Source organism: Peromyscus maniculatus, chromosome 10 (assembly GCF_049852395.1).
Source record: "Peromyscus maniculatus bairdii isolate BWxNUB_F1_BW_parent chromosome 10, HU_Pman_BW_mat_3.1, whole genome shotgun sequence".
Taxonomy (NCBI): domain Eukaryota; kingdom Metazoa; phylum Chordata; class Mammalia; order Rodentia; family Cricetidae; genus Peromyscus; species Peromyscus maniculatus.
This window is the reverse complement of record NC_134861.1, coordinates 3,347,335-3,362,244: the sequence shown is the minus strand read 5'-3', so window position 1 is coordinate 3,362,244 and position 14,910 is coordinate 3,347,335. Positions and strand designations below refer to the sequence as shown.

Below are 14,910 nucleotides of genomic sequence, written 5' to 3'. Positions count from 1 at the left end.
ATTGAACTCTGGACTTCTTAGGAAGTGGACTGCCACTGTACACCCGAGACCTTAATTCTCCCTAATGGTCTCAGTTGTCCAGGCTGGCCTTGAACTCATTCTCCTGGTCCATGAGTCTTGGCAGTAGTCAGGACAGTAGACTAGTCCGTTATGCCCGGCGTGAAACTGAATTTGTAAAGCGGAAACAAGAGGAACAGAGACAAGGAACAAACTGGTGAGGGTGGAGCTACCTTTTTGAAGAGTGAAGCCGAGAGGAATCTCCCAGGCGGCCTAAAAGTTTCAGTCTGATAATGCAACGTGTAATGTTAATGTTGGTTGGGTCTGGTCTGTTGGGGCTGTACATACAGGACTTCAGACCAAAACTAAGGCCTCATGTTTTATTTTAAACAGAGGGAAAGACTGGAGGAAACTGTGTCAGAGCAGTGATATCGAAGCTGCCATTTACCCTGGAAAGCATCCCAAGTGCCTGATTTGCATCTCAGGAACCTTCTAGGCAGATATTGTCCTGTGTGCCCACATCCTTGCTTCTGAGAAACAGGTGGTGAAGCAACTCGGTAAGGTCATCGAACTGGTAAATTGTATCATTGGGATTGGAGCCAAGGCAACCTGGCTCTGCGGGCTGTGCTTGTGACAGCTGTATTACTGTGTAGTTGTGTGGGTGACCTCTGGTGGCACGGGACCTCTGGGATCTAGAGCAGCGCATGTTGCTCCTTTGCCACAGATGTTTTTAATTAAGAAACCCAGGTTCTCTTGTTGCCTGTGATGGCCTGTATTAGTCAGGATTCTCTAAAGGAAAATAACTGATAGCATGGATGTAAAGGAAGGGCTCTAGCAGGCCCAAGCATGGCAAACATGATACCAACAGGTTTTGTCTTTCACCCTTCTCCCTGTTGCTAAAAACCAAGGTCTGTACCCTTCTTTGGCCACTTCCTCCCCTCTGAGGCTGACCACCAAGGTCCAGCTATCAAAGTATTGAAGTCCAGCAATCAAAAGCCCCTTTTGACTACCCTGTCCAATCAAAATAAACACCTCATCCTAACACAGGGTTTCCCTTTTACCCTTTATAGACTGCCATTTGCCTATGGGCCACATCTGTATCCTCTCCATCTAGAGCAGTCCTTTGCCCCTCGGGTGCAAGTATCCCTTCCCCATCTCCCTTGCCCCTTTTCTTCCCTCTCCCTTGTCTCCTGTCCCCTGTCTTTGTCCCTCTGGGGCAAATAAACCTCCCTTGTGTTGAGAAGTTGGTGTGTCCTGTGCGGATTCCAGTCCTTTCAGTAGGTATTCATAAGATTGGCTTACAGGATGTAGCCTGGATAGTATAACATTGGCTGTCTCACTACAAGAGGCCAAGAATCCAGTAGCTGCTCTAGCCACAAGGCTGGATAGCTCAGCAGTCCCAGTTTGGGGTTGTAGTCCTGGAGGATTCTTGGGGAGCTCCTGGTCTTTAATCTTTGTTGGAATCCTGAAAAAGCTGGTTCTAATATTGGGGAAGGAATGCCTCAGCAACAGGGTAGATGAACTCACTGGTGAGAGTGAGAGCAGGCAGGCAAAAAGAAGTTTCCTTCCATGTCCCTTTATCTGGGAGGTGCACCAGAAGGGCTTCTCTTGCTTCAGATGATCTGAACAAGAATGTCCCTCACAGGAGTGACCAGAGGCTTGCATCTGCATGGATTGTAGATGCAGTCAAGCTGGCAATCAGGATTAGCCATCACATGCCTTAGCCAAGAATATTTTGTAAAGCTGGGATTACAGAGATTTGGCTTCCCCATCATCTTCTGAGAGTTTGATAAGATTACAGAGACTGGCTTCCCCATCATCTTCTGAGAGTTTGATAGGTCTAGTTTGTACATGTGGGTCTATGTCATGGCGAGGTAGTGTTTGTGTCTGGGAGAACCTTGTCCTTTCACGTGGAACTCTCCACAGTTGTTGGAAGGACTGCTGCTTCTCACTGAATTACTGTGGCGTGCTAGGCCAGGAGCCAATGACAGCATGTGCAAGGGTTGCTTTTTTTCAGACGTGGTCTCATGTAGCCCAGACTGACCTTGGACTCACTAGGTAACCAAGGCTGGCTTTTAACACTAGATGCTCCTGCCTCTGCCTCAGAAGTGCTGGGATTACAGGTGTACAGCACATTCCTGGTATGGGATGTGTGTGTGTGTGTGTGTGTGTGTGTGTGTGTGTGTGTGTGTGTGTGTGTGTGTGTAATATATCATATATATTTTATGGGTGTGTTCACCTGTGTGTATATATATAAACCATGTGGGTAGGACATCTTTTGGAATGATCTCTGTAACGTGCCATTTACCTATGTTCCAGACTTCTCTGGATTTTAGTATATGTCTCTTGTTTGGTGTTGTTCTTGTTGATGTATTTTATCTTGTCTAGGTCATTATTCCTTATTCTTCCTGGACAATATTTGGTAATCATTTCTATCGTATATAGTTTTGTATTAGGTAAGAACTTTCCTTTTTTAATTAATTAATTAATTTTGCCAAATGCTGTTTATTGAAGGAGGGAGGAGGTCTTAAATACAGGCTTACAGCACAATGGGAGAACCCCAGAGGGCAGAAATTTGTTACCGATGTTTTACAATCTTGCATCTAAGCTGTTAACGCCCATTATGCAGGATACACAGACAAAGAACTTCCCTTAAGCATTCAGGAGGGTGGAACCTGCACAGGGAGGATATCAAGGTCAAGGTCAGCAAGCAAAGCAACAGTTACCTAAAACGGGGGCCAGGACCCTACAGGTTCCCCTTTTACTAGAAAATGGGCTTCTGACTTAGGTTGCGTGGGACGTCAGCAGGTCACCTTACCCGTCATGGAGATGCTTGCCCAGGCCACATAGCCGCTCTCTTTAGGTTTGTGAGCGCCCCCCAGGCATTACCCATCTCTGAATACTCATTATCATACAGGCTCAATTGTGTGTGAGCTGCAGAGTTAAATGCTGCCAAAGGTCTCAAAGTGGCACTGGGCTTGCAATCTGTGTGTTTGACACAGAAAAGACCAACAAAAGTCCTAACCCACCCATAGCCAGTAGGCTAAAGGCAATTGAGCCATTCCCCTTCCTTAATGAGCCTTATTACAAATTGGAGTCCTTGTAAGATGGTATCCCAAAAGCAAATGGATCTTGAGTTTATAAATTTATAATTTTCAAAGCCAATCGAACTGTATATAACTATTGAATTAAATTTATCATGCCCAATAGAATGAAAGATTAACTAACTGTGGTAGCTACTTTTGCTGCCAGTGTCTTCACTGTGCTAGCTGTAGTAAGCAATTATGAAATGGTAATCCCAGAAACAGTAGCAGTGGTGGCCACCACTGCTGTAACAGCAACAACGGCAGCAGCAATGTCAAATTCTCTTCTGGAGCGTGTGGGGCTTCCACTGGCATGGATACAACTCCAGGAACATGAACCACCAAGACCCATTTTTCTTGATCCCAGAAAGACTTAAGCTGGTAGCTCTGTAAAAGAACAACTAAGAACCATAAAGAAAAAACAGGCAGCTCACAAGGAGCATAACTAATGGCCTCATAATGGCTACATTCAGGCTCATAAAATTTAAGATATCTTCAAAGGGGGCTAAATGAATTTCAGGAGGCCAATAAATGTTTCACAGAGCCACTCATGAAAAGTAGGTACTACACCAGCTTGAAGAGGATTGTGAAAATGAAAAGGATTAGCTGGCATGCTACTGTTAACAAATGGAGGTCAGTGACCTTTAGGGTTATTATTCTCTAAGGTGTCTGGGTGACACGTTCTCAAACATACTTGAAAAAGCAGTTATCATACATTACCTTCTGTAGAATCCAACCGCATGGCTACAGTTCCTAGCCTTATGTTAATGCTTGCCAAGGCTGGCCATATTGGGCTCTCAATCCCCATTGGCATCACAGAAGGGGAGAGTTTTTCTCACAGGCCAATAGGTCTCTGCCATGTTGGGCTTCAGCAACAGCCACAGGGTGCACACAGAACTCAGGAATCCAAAGAGGAACCTCATTGTCCTGAGGAAAGATATAAACAGAACCCCGGGCCCATACCAACACCAGATCAGGTCTCCTCCAAGTGCCAGTAGGAAGATCCTTCCATCGCTCCAGAGGGTGATTTGCAACAGGAGCCCTCCAGTGCTTATCTGCAGCAGATATTCCAGCAGAATCCACCAATAAAAAATTTAAAATATATAAAACAAGGGAAAGAATAGCATGTGGAAATGAATTATGAGTCCCTAGTTGCCCCTTTTTACTTTAGCAAAATATGTTTGTTTGGTTTTTTTTTAATAGTTCAAATTTTTCTTTTTTTTATTTTTTAAAATTAATTAATTTATTTTTCTATTATTAGCTCGATGCAGTATAAATTCTTATCTTAATAGTGAAATTTTTCATTGAGGCTTGTTCAGTAATTGAGTAAAACCAAAACTTATTATAAGTCATAGTCATCCTAGGGTCCCCTATGCTATATATATATATATATATCCTCCATGGAGCTGTGGGCTGCAGTCTGATTGTTCTTTACTTTATATCTAGAATCCACTTATGAGTGAGTACATACCATGTTTGTCCTTCTGGATTTGGGTTACCTCACTCGGGATGATTTTTTCTAGTTCCATCCATTTGCCTGCAAATTTCATGCTGTCATTGTTTTTCTCTGCTGAGTAGTACTCCATTGTGTATATGTACCACATTTTCTTTTTTTTTTCTTTTTTTTTTGTGATATATATTTTTTATTTTACAATACCATTCAGTTCTACATATCAGCCATGGGTTCCCCTATTCTCCCCCTCCCACGCCCTCCCCTTACCCCCAGCCCACCCTCCATTCCCATCTCCTCCAGGACAAGTCCTCCCCCGAGGACTGTGATCGACTTGGTAGACTCAGTCCAGGGAGGTCCAGTCCCTTCCTCCCAGACTGAGCCAAGTGTCCCTGCATAAGTTCCTGGTTTCAAACAGCCAACTCATGGAATGAGCACAGGACTTGGTCCCACTGCCTAAATGCCTCCCAAACTGATCAAGCCAATCAACTGTCTCACCTATTCAGAGGGCCTGATCCAGCTGGGAGCCCCTCAGTCTTTGGTTCATAGTTCATGTGTTTCCATTCATTTGGCTATTTTTTTTCAATAATTGAGTAAAACTGAAATTTATTATATGCCACAGTCGTCCTACGGACCTCCATGCTATATATATATATAGCCTCTATGGTTCTATGGGTTGTGGTCTGATTGTTCATTTTATATCTAGAATCCACCAATGAGTGAGTACATACCATAACTGTCTTTCTGGGTTTGGGTTACCTCACTCAGGATGATATTTTCTAGTTCCATCCATTTGCCTGCAAATTTCATGCTTTCATTGTTTTTCTCTGCTGAGTAGTACTCCATTGTGTATATGTACCACATTTTTTTCATCCATTCTTCCGTTGATGGGCATCTAGGTTGTTTCCAGGTTCTGGCTATTACAAATAGTGCTGCTATGAACATAGCTGAGCATGTATCTTTATGGTATGTATCAGCATTCTTTGGGTATATGCCCAAGAGTGGGATGGCTGGGTCTTGAGGTAGTTTGATTCCTAATTTTCTGAGAAACCGCCATACTGATTTCCATAGTGGTTGTACAAGTTTACATTCCCACCAACAGTGGAGGAGTGTTCCCTTTGCTCCACATCCTCTCCAACATTGGTTGTCATTGGTGTTTTTGATCTTAGCCATTCTAACAGGTGTAAGGTGGTATCTCAGAGTCGTTTTGATTTGCATTTCTCTGATGATTAAGGATGTTGAGCATTTCTTTAAATGTCTTTCAGCCATTTGTAGTTCTTGTTTTGTGAATTCTCTGTTTAGCTCTTTAGCCCATTTTTTTAATTGGACTGTTCAGTGCTTTGATGTCTAGTTTCTTGAGTTCTTTATATATTGTGGAGATCAATCCTCTGTCAGATGTGGGGTTGGTGAAGATCTTTTCCCAATCTGTTGGCTGTCTTTTTGTCTTATTGACTGTGTCTTTTGCCCTGCAAAAGCTTCTCAGTTTTGAGAGGTCCCATTTATTAATGGTTGTGCTCAGGGTCTGTGCTGTCGGTGTTTTATTTAGGAAATGGTCTCCAGTGCCAATGCGTTCAAGAGTGCTTCCTATCTTCTTTTCTATTAAGTTTAGTGTAACTGGATTTATGTTTAGGTCTTTGATCCACTTGGACTTGAGTTTTGTGCATGGTGACAGATATGGATCTATTTGTAATCTTTTACATATTGACATCCAGTTATTGTACCACATTTTCTTAATCCGTTCTTCAGTTGACGGGCATCTAGGTTGTTTCCAGATTCTGACTATTACAAATAATGCTGCTATGAACATAGTTGAGCATGTATCTTTGTGGTATGAATCAGCATCCCTTGGGTATATGCCCAAGAGTGGGATGGCTGGGTCTTGAGGTAGTTTGATTCCTAATTTTCTGAGAAACCCCCATACTGATTCCACAGTGGTTGTACAAACTTGCATTCCCACCAATAGTGGAGGAGTGTTCCCTTTGCTCCACATCCTCTCCAACACTGACTGTCATTAGTGTTTTTGATCATAGCCATTCTGACAGGTGTAAGGTGGTATCTCAGAGTCGTTTTGATTTGCATTTCTCTGATAATTAAGGATGTTGAGCATTTCTTTAAATGTCTTTCAGCCATTTGTGATTCTTGTTTTGTGAATTCTCTGTTTAGCTCTTTAGCCCATTTTTTAATTGGTTTGTTCAGTATTTTGAATTCTAGTTTCTTGAGTTCTTTATATACTGTGGAGATCAATCCTCTGTCAGATGTGGGGTTGGTGAAGATCTTTTCGCAATCTGTAGGCTGTCTTTTTGTCTTATTGACCGTGTCTTTTGCCCTGCAAAAGCTTCTCAGTTTCAAGAGGTTCCATTTATTAATTGTTGTGCTCAGTGTCTGTGCTGTTGGTGTTATATTTAGGAAGTGATCTCCTGTGCCAATGCATTCAAGAGTACTTCCTACTTTCTCTTCTGTTAAGTTTAGTGTAACTGGATTTATGTTGAGGTCTTTGATCTACTTGGACTTGAGTTTTGTGCATGGTGACAGATACGGATCTATTTGTAATCTTTTACATATTGACAGCCAGTTATGCCAACACCATTTCTTGAAGACACTTTTTTCCATTGTATAGTTTTGGCTTCTTTGTCAAAAATCAGGTGTTCATATGTGCATGGATTAATGTCAGGGTCTTCAATTAGATTCCATTGGTCTGTATGTTGGTTTTTATATCAGTACCAAGCTATTTTTGTTACTATAGCTCTATAGTAGAGCTTGAGGTCAGGGATGGTGATGCCTCCAGAGGTTGCTTTATCATACAGGATTCTTTTAGCTATCCTGGGTCTTTTGTTTTTCCATATGAAGTTGAGTATTTTTCTTTCCAAGTCTGTAAAGAATTGTGTTGGGATTTTGATGGGGATTTGCATTGAATCTGTAGATTGCTTTTGGTAAGATTGCCATTTTTACTATGTTAATCCTACCTATCCATGAGCATGGGAGATCCTTCCATTTTCTGATATCTTCTTCAATTTCTTCCTTTAGAGATTTAAAGTTCTTATCAAAAAGGTCCTTCACTTGTTTAGTTAGTGTTATTCCAAGATATTTTATATTATTTGTGGCTATTGTAACGGTTGATGTTTCTCTGACTTCTTTCTCAGCCCTTTTATCATTTGTGTATAGGAGGGTTACTGATTTTTTTGAGTTGATCTTGTATCCTGCCACTTTACTGAAGGAGTTTATCAGCTGTAGGAGTTCCCTGGTAGAATTTTTGGGATCACTTATATATACTATCATATCATCTGCAAATAGTGAAAGTTTGACATCTTCCTTTCCAATTTGTAGCCCTTTGATCTCCTTTTGTTGTCTTATTGCTCTAGCTAGACCGTTTAGTACTATATTGAATAAATATGGGGAGAGTGGACAGCCTTGTCTTGTTCCTGATTTTAGTGGTATTGCTTTGAGTTTCTCTCCGTTTAATTTGATGTTGGCTGTTGGCTTGCTGTAAATTGCCTTTATTATGCAGAACTTTCTTTTTAGACAAAAGGGGAGATATGTAGTAGGTAGCTTTTCCAGGTCTTTACCTTGGCCTTATACTATCCAAGCTATATCCTGTAAGCTAATCTATTAAATTATATATATAGTTTACATATATATTTACTGTCCCTAGTGTGACAGCAAGTAACTGCCACACCTGCCTATGACCTGCCCCTGGGGTGTGGTCCAGACCCCTTAAGACCCAAGGTGCGTATATGCCCCCGCCCCCCTCTTGATCCCTCATGGTCCTGGAGGCTGGACTGTACCTCATCTCTCCCGGATCCTGTAACCGACCCCTTATTTGCTGTAAGCTACCCCAGAAATAAACCTCACTTGATTACCAGATAAACTACGTGGAATTGCCTTGTTAATTATAGTGATACTGGAAACCAAATCTATGTCCTCTGCAAGAATAGGAAGCGCTTTTAAACACTGGGCTGGCCATCTCTCCAGCCCTGGCTTTGTTGTTTTAACCCGTACATTCCCTTTTAATCTTGTGTCCGTTTCCACGGTAGCCTATGTGGATGGCAGGTAGTTTTCTCTGTGGCCTCTTTCCTCTTACTGTCTCCGTGAGCTAACTCCCACTTGTGTGTTTCTGGAGTGCCTCTGGTGTGTGATGGGTCCTGATGTCCCCTCTGTCTCCTGACCAGAATCTGAGCTTTCTCTTTCCTGGGAGCAGATGGTGGAAGTCTTCAGTCCTGTCAGTCTTTACAAGGACACAGTTTTATCCCTGGACTTACTCTCTTGTCCTCCCCTGGCCTCTCCGTTGGGCTCTTGCTCGTCTTTGACCGTGTTGCCTCCCTCTGGCCTTGGATTTAGTGGCTCCTGTTTCTGTGGGGACCACCTTCTTGGCTGAGAGTTGGGGAGGGTCTTGTAGGACTTGACCTGTGAGGGCAGGTGCTCAGCCATGCTATGTCCCTGCCCTCCCTGCCACGTGACCAGCACTGTGACCTCCCCTGGAATCCAGCCCTGGATCATTTCAGCAGTCCCCTCAGTGGATCCCAAAGGTGCTTGGACCTCCTTGCCTGGATTTGACTCTCAGATTCTCATTGGCCAGACCATAGGTCCTTTGCCTCTATGCCATGATGAATCAGATCTCTGCAAGAGGACCCGGTTTATCCATAGAATTCCAGAACAGTCCTTTGGTGAAAAGCACCTACCTGCTCTGTGAGTGGGGTGCCTAAGTGTTGAGTATAGACCAACAGGACTCACAGCTTCTGTGTCCAGCGGCCTATGTCCGAGTGAGCAGGGGCATCGTGTGTTATAAGTGGCTAGATTCCAGAAGGGAAGCTCCCTGGCTCTGAGCCTAGTGATCCATGAGGGACCTGAACTTCCTGCTACCCCAAAGACCACAGTGTCCTTAGGCAGGCAGTTGTAACAAGAGAGTAAGCCACAGGCGGGACTGTCCACAGCTACCTGGCTTGTCACGGCCTGTTTACCTGGCCCTCCTTCCCACCCTTCTGCAGATGGCTCGGCTCTGCCTTGTGTCCTCACTGCCTATTCAGGAGTGCGGTCCAGGAGGGGAGTGCTGCCTCACCCTCCCTTCTGGACATCGGTGCCTCGGTGCTGATGCTCTGCCGCCTCTGCTGGCTTGGCTCTTGTTCTGACACGGTGTGGCTGTTCACAGTGGTGTCACGCGGCAGGTTTGGTTCTCTGTGCAGGTTGACAATACCATGGGATCCACCCCGGAAGGAAAAGACAGTGCTTTATGGCCAGACACCCCCAAGGGCCCCCTGAGTGCCTACCGAGCAAGAGCTTCCTTCAGCTCCAAGGAGCTGCTGCTATTCTGGGACGGCGAAGATGTGCTCCAGTTCAAGGTGAGGTCCGCAGGGAGTCTGGTTGTGTTTTTATTCCCCGACAGAAGTGATATTGAAGTTCCGAAGCCTGGTGGCTTTTCTGGCCCTAATAGCTCTGTAGGATGGGTAGGTCTTGGGACAGTGTGGGTCTGTCTCCTCTTACCTCACGTTGGGCCCCAGGATGCCAGAAGGAAGGAGTGGACAAGATTTTGGAATTCCTGTGTCCTCCTCTCATCTGGGATGGATGTTTTCATCTGGGGGATTCTGGGTCAGACTGGGTCCCAGGCAGCCATGGCCCCGAGAGAAAACAAAGACAGAAGAGCACTTGAAACCCCACCTTTGGCCTTCAGGTTGGCACCCTGTCCCCTGTGTTACAGAAAACCATCTTCGAGGCTTTGGAGAATGACCCTCTCTTTGACCGCTCCTGTGGGACTGATCTGCCTCTAGAGAAGCAGCGGGAACTGAACTTCCTTCGCTGCAAGCGCATCTTCGAGTATGGCTTCTTCCACATGGATGACCTGTTGAAGGACCCCCTGAAGGTCCCAACGTTGATTGCCTGCCTGGGCATGTACGACTGGTCCCTGGCTAACAAATGTGCCCTCCACATGTTGGTGAGTATGTGGTAGAGAGCAGGGAACCCTTGTCCACCCAGGGCCACACATATCAGGCACAAACCACAGCCACATGGCTCCTAAAATATTCAGGATTTAAGATTCAGTGACAAGACCAGATTTTTCAGCTTTCGGTGCCGATTTGTACCCATGGGTTCTTGGATAAAATATATTTATCCAAAGTGTGCCATCCAGTAGGAAGAGGTGAGGTGAAGAGTGTGTGGGGTAGGTGTGAGGTGTGCCTGCCCTGAGCCAGAAACAGCAAGACCCCCCCCACCTCTGCCCCTACCCTACCCCCACCCCACCCCTGCCCCCACCCCTGCCCCCCCACCTCTGTCCCCACCCCCACCTCTGCCCCCACCCCCACCTCTGCCCCCACCCCACCCCTGCCCCCACCCCTGCCCCCCCACCTCTGTCCCCACCCCCAGCCCCGCCCACATCTATGTTACATTTCAGGTTTTTGGATCCGCAATTTTCAGTTCTGGTTCTGAGCAGCGCTTCAAGTACCTTAAGAAGATCTATAACATGGAGGTGAGTCGGCCATGGTGAGCTGTGAGACCAGTGCCATCGCCACACTTAGCCGTGGACAGGCAGGCCACAGGAGAGGCCTGGGAGGCCAGGCCCTGCTCTCTAAGTGCTCTCAGGCTGGCACTCTTCCTTGCCCGCTCCGTCTGGCTGTGGACTTGGCTCTCCTGACCCCATGGCTTCCTCGGACTGTGAAAGTCTCTGCAGCCTATACCAAACACAGGCTGCTGCCGGCGGGGGGTGGGGGGGGTGGGGGGGGTGGGGGGGTGGGGGGGGTGGGGGGGGGTGGGGGTCGGGGGGGTGGTAGCCAGAGCAGCAGGATGACTCGGTCTTGCCATAGTCTGGTTACATAGGCAGGAAGAGGCGTGCCTGGGCTCCTGGCTTTAGTCCTCCGGGGATCCTGGTGGAAAGATCCCTGCAGGAATACAGACAGGAGCACATCTCTCACCTGGCGTCACTTTATGCTTTCGCGTTTAGATTTTTGGATGTTTTGCTCTGACTGAACTGAGTCACGGGAGTAACACCAAGGCCATGCGGACCATAGCTCACTACGATCCCGCCACTCAGGTAGGTTCCAGATTCCCCTGGACCCTGGGTGGAGCACACGAAATGTTGTGAATGAACAATAATTAATCAAGAGTGTTGGCCCCTTACACACTCTCGTTAGAGGTCAATGTCAGATGCCTCTGAGAGCATGCCTTGTGCTGAGGCGTGAAGCCTTTACCTTCCAAGCTGAGTAAATGAGTATGGGGACAGGCCACGACCGGTTCTCTCGGAGCTCCTAGTGTGCAGGGTGGGAGGGACATGGGTCTCAAATGTCGGGGATGGCCGGTGCTGCCGTGGGGTGTGGAAGCCCTCTTTCTCCACTTGTCTGAGGATTGTGTCCTGCTGCCACCTTCCTTTGTGTGCTGTTAGGAGCCTCACCCCTTCCCATTAGCTGGGGTGTGGTAGAGAGGGTCTGCGTACAGAAAATGAAGGTCAGTGTTCAACACTTGCTCACTGATTCATCCACATGGCTGACTGTGGGCTCCGGCCTGAGCTGCTGTGTGGTGGAAGTGGAACAGATCATACCACGTGCAGCCCTGCCAGGGCAGGGACAAGTGAGAGGGACCGCCATGCAGGCTTTATTGCTTGCTTCTTGACCAAGATTTCCCTCTTGGTCTTTCTGACTCCTTGGCCCTGTCTGCTCCCACTGTACTCTGGTGCCTGTGGTTTCTGTGATCTTCTATGGGTGGGAAGCCCGCCCTGACTGGTAGCAGAGGGCCCCGGGGCCATACCTTAGGCTGTGGGGAAACTGCTGACTCCACAGAGCCAGAGACACCCCTGCCAATGACATGTGGCCCTAGCTCATGTGCAGTTGATGCCTCGCTTGTTCATTCCCAAAGTTCCTTTCAAAGGGACAGTGCTCCCTGCGGGTGCCCATATATTCAAATCGACAGACGGAAAGCAGGCACTGTTCATTAGCAGTCAGGAGGGGATGTGGCAAGAAAGAAAACAGACCTCTGCTGGCAGAGTGTGGCCAGTGTCAGCCTCCGCGGGCGAGCGCCAGCCAGCAGTTCACTGTGTGAGAGACTGAGCCTCATTTTCCATTTCCCCTGTAAGGTGACCCTGGAACAAAAATACAGTCAGCTTGGCCCACACAGGAAATAAAACGTTCAGTCCATTTTCACTGTTGGCTCAGAGGCTTGGAGCACAGGAATCAGCCTGGTGCAGAGGTAAAGCCATTCTCTGCTCTCGGCTGCTGGTTAGAACGCTGCCATCTCCCTTCACAGGAGTTCATCTTACAGTCCCCGGATTTCGAGGCTGCCAAATTTTGGGTAGGCAACATGGGCAAGACAGCGACGCACGCGGTGGTGTTTGCTCAGCTGCACATGCCGGATGGCCAGTGCCACGGGCTGCATTCCTTCCTGGTGCAGGTAAGACCTGGGTGGGGCTGGCCCCAGGTAGTCGGTTACCTGCAGCCACAGGCATGGTGTTGGTGCTGTGAAGCAGACTTGTACTGCTGGGTTGGTGCTGGTACTCGGCTTCCTGCAGCATGCCTCACTTTCAGACCACAGGGCCGCAACGCTGCTGGAGTCTCCTTGAGTGTGCTAAAAGCACCCAGCAGGCCTGTCGCTATGGCACACATCTGTCATCCCAGCCCTCGGGAGGCTGAGGCAGGATTGTGAGTTAGAGGCAAATCTGGCCTGTGTAGAGAAGCTCAGTGACATCTCACCACCCCCCTCCAGCAGAGCGCCTGTACTCAGGGCACAGCCCAGGCTGTCTTGCAGGGTTGACACTTATCACGGGAAATAGACAGGTGAATTTGCACAATTAATATTTATGAGTTAAGCATGGCCTTAGATATTTTTGCTTTCCACTTTGGAATTCTTTCCAGATAAACTGGAAACTGGCCCTAATCTTATAATTTTTTTTTTTTTTTGTTGTTGTTGTTGTTTTTGCTTTTTGAGACAGTGTTTCTCTGTGTGCTTTGGCACCTTTCCTGGAACTCACTTAGTAGCCCAGGCTGGCCTCGAACTCACAGAGATCTGCCTGGCTCTGCCTCCCGAGTGCTGGGATTAAAGGTGTGCACCACCACCATCCGGCTAGTCATATATTTTTTAAAAGATTTATTTGTTTTTATTTTATGTGTCTGTGAGTGCTGTGCACCATGTACATGTAGTCCCTGTGGAGGCCAGAAGAGGGCGTCAGGTGCCATAGAACTGGAAGTACAGTTGGTTGTGAGCTGTCTGGTGTGCATGCTGGGACCCGAACCCATGTTCTCTGCCAGAACTACTGAGGGGTATGGAGCTGCATGAACTGTGTCTGGGGACAAAAATGAGAAAAAACAGGAAGCCGCCAGGGTCTCAGTAGCCTCTTCAAGGACACACTCCCAACGGCCTGATTTCTTTTTGCCATGTCTCACCTCCCTACAGCACCATGGGCTGATGACCAAACTATTTACCTCTGGGGACCAGGAGCCAAGCCTTGGCTCTTCCTGGTCATCTCTACTGTCTCTCTAATTGTTTGTTTTTTATGGCATTTTTTCAAAAGGTTTCTAAAATGTTTGTGTCTAAATCTTCACTGTAAGATTATAGAAGATTAAAAGCTGCCTTATGGTTGAGTTTTAGCCTTAGTATTATACATATATAAATACACACACACACACACACACACACACACATACACACACACACATACACACACACACACACACATAAAAGTTAAAAAAAAATCAGATCCATAAACTAAAAGCTAGTGACTTATACAAATAGCTAAGTTCCACATGCCTAGATTCAACCAATGCACCCTCATGCTCTCCCATTTTTTTCCTTTGGTTCTGGGGTTTGGAACACAAGGTCACCCTTAGTGTATCCTGGGCTGTGTTCTCAGACTCCAAGTGTCTTTAGAGCGGGGTGTCCCCACCCCAGTGCTTCTGTCCTTCTGGCCTAAGATGTCCTGTGTTTTCTGGGTGGGTAAGCAGCAGCTGTGGTTGTTCCTTACTACTGCATGCTGAGGGTGTCTGTCCTCTAGAACAGCAGCATCTCTAGACATTGTCCCATCCCCTGGAGGGGAGAGAAGCAGTGGGACTCTGCTTTAAGGTTGGCAATCATGCTTCATGGGCAATGAAACCCATCTTCTTCACGGAGCCCCTAGGCCAGGCGTCTCCCCTAGGCCAGGCGTCTCCAGCCAGTCAGGCCTGCATTCCTATAGGGGTGTTTAGTGCTCACCCACTGGGGAGAGGAGATTGACGTGGCTTGTCCTGTCTGTCCTTCCCACAGCACATATGTGCGCAGCCATTTTGTCGTTATGCTGGAGCCCCACTGTGGCTCCTCTGTCTGAGGCATGAACAGGATCGCTCTATGTCCCCTAAACAGTGTGAGCCCTCAACCCGCCCTGCCAGGACTGAGCCACGAGAGCCACTGGGCTCTAGAGCTGGAGTCAGGAATCAG

The 14,910-nt window shown here is 47.0% G+C and overlaps 1 protein-coding gene across 1 annotated transcript in view; it reads left to right on the top strand.

The window, feature by feature from the left end:
- Positions 1–14,910, top strand: part of Acox3 (acyl-CoA oxidase 3, pristanoyl) — a 37,137-nt gene that overhangs the window by 417 nt on the left and 21,810 nt on the right. Inside the window, exons 2-7 of the mRNA XM_076545719.1 lie at positions 391–554; positions 9,708–9,863; positions 10,220–10,453; positions 10,910–10,984; positions 11,456–11,545; positions 12,751–12,894. Coding sequence (XP_076401834.1) covers positions 9,720–9,863; positions 10,220–10,453; positions 10,910–10,984; positions 11,456–11,545; positions 12,751–12,894 — 687 coding nt within the window. The 5' untranslated portion in view covers positions 391–554; positions 9,708–9,719. The remainder of the gene's footprint in view (positions 1–390; positions 555–9,707; positions 9,864–10,219; positions 10,454–10,909; positions 10,985–11,455; positions 11,546–12,750; positions 12,895–14,910) is intronic.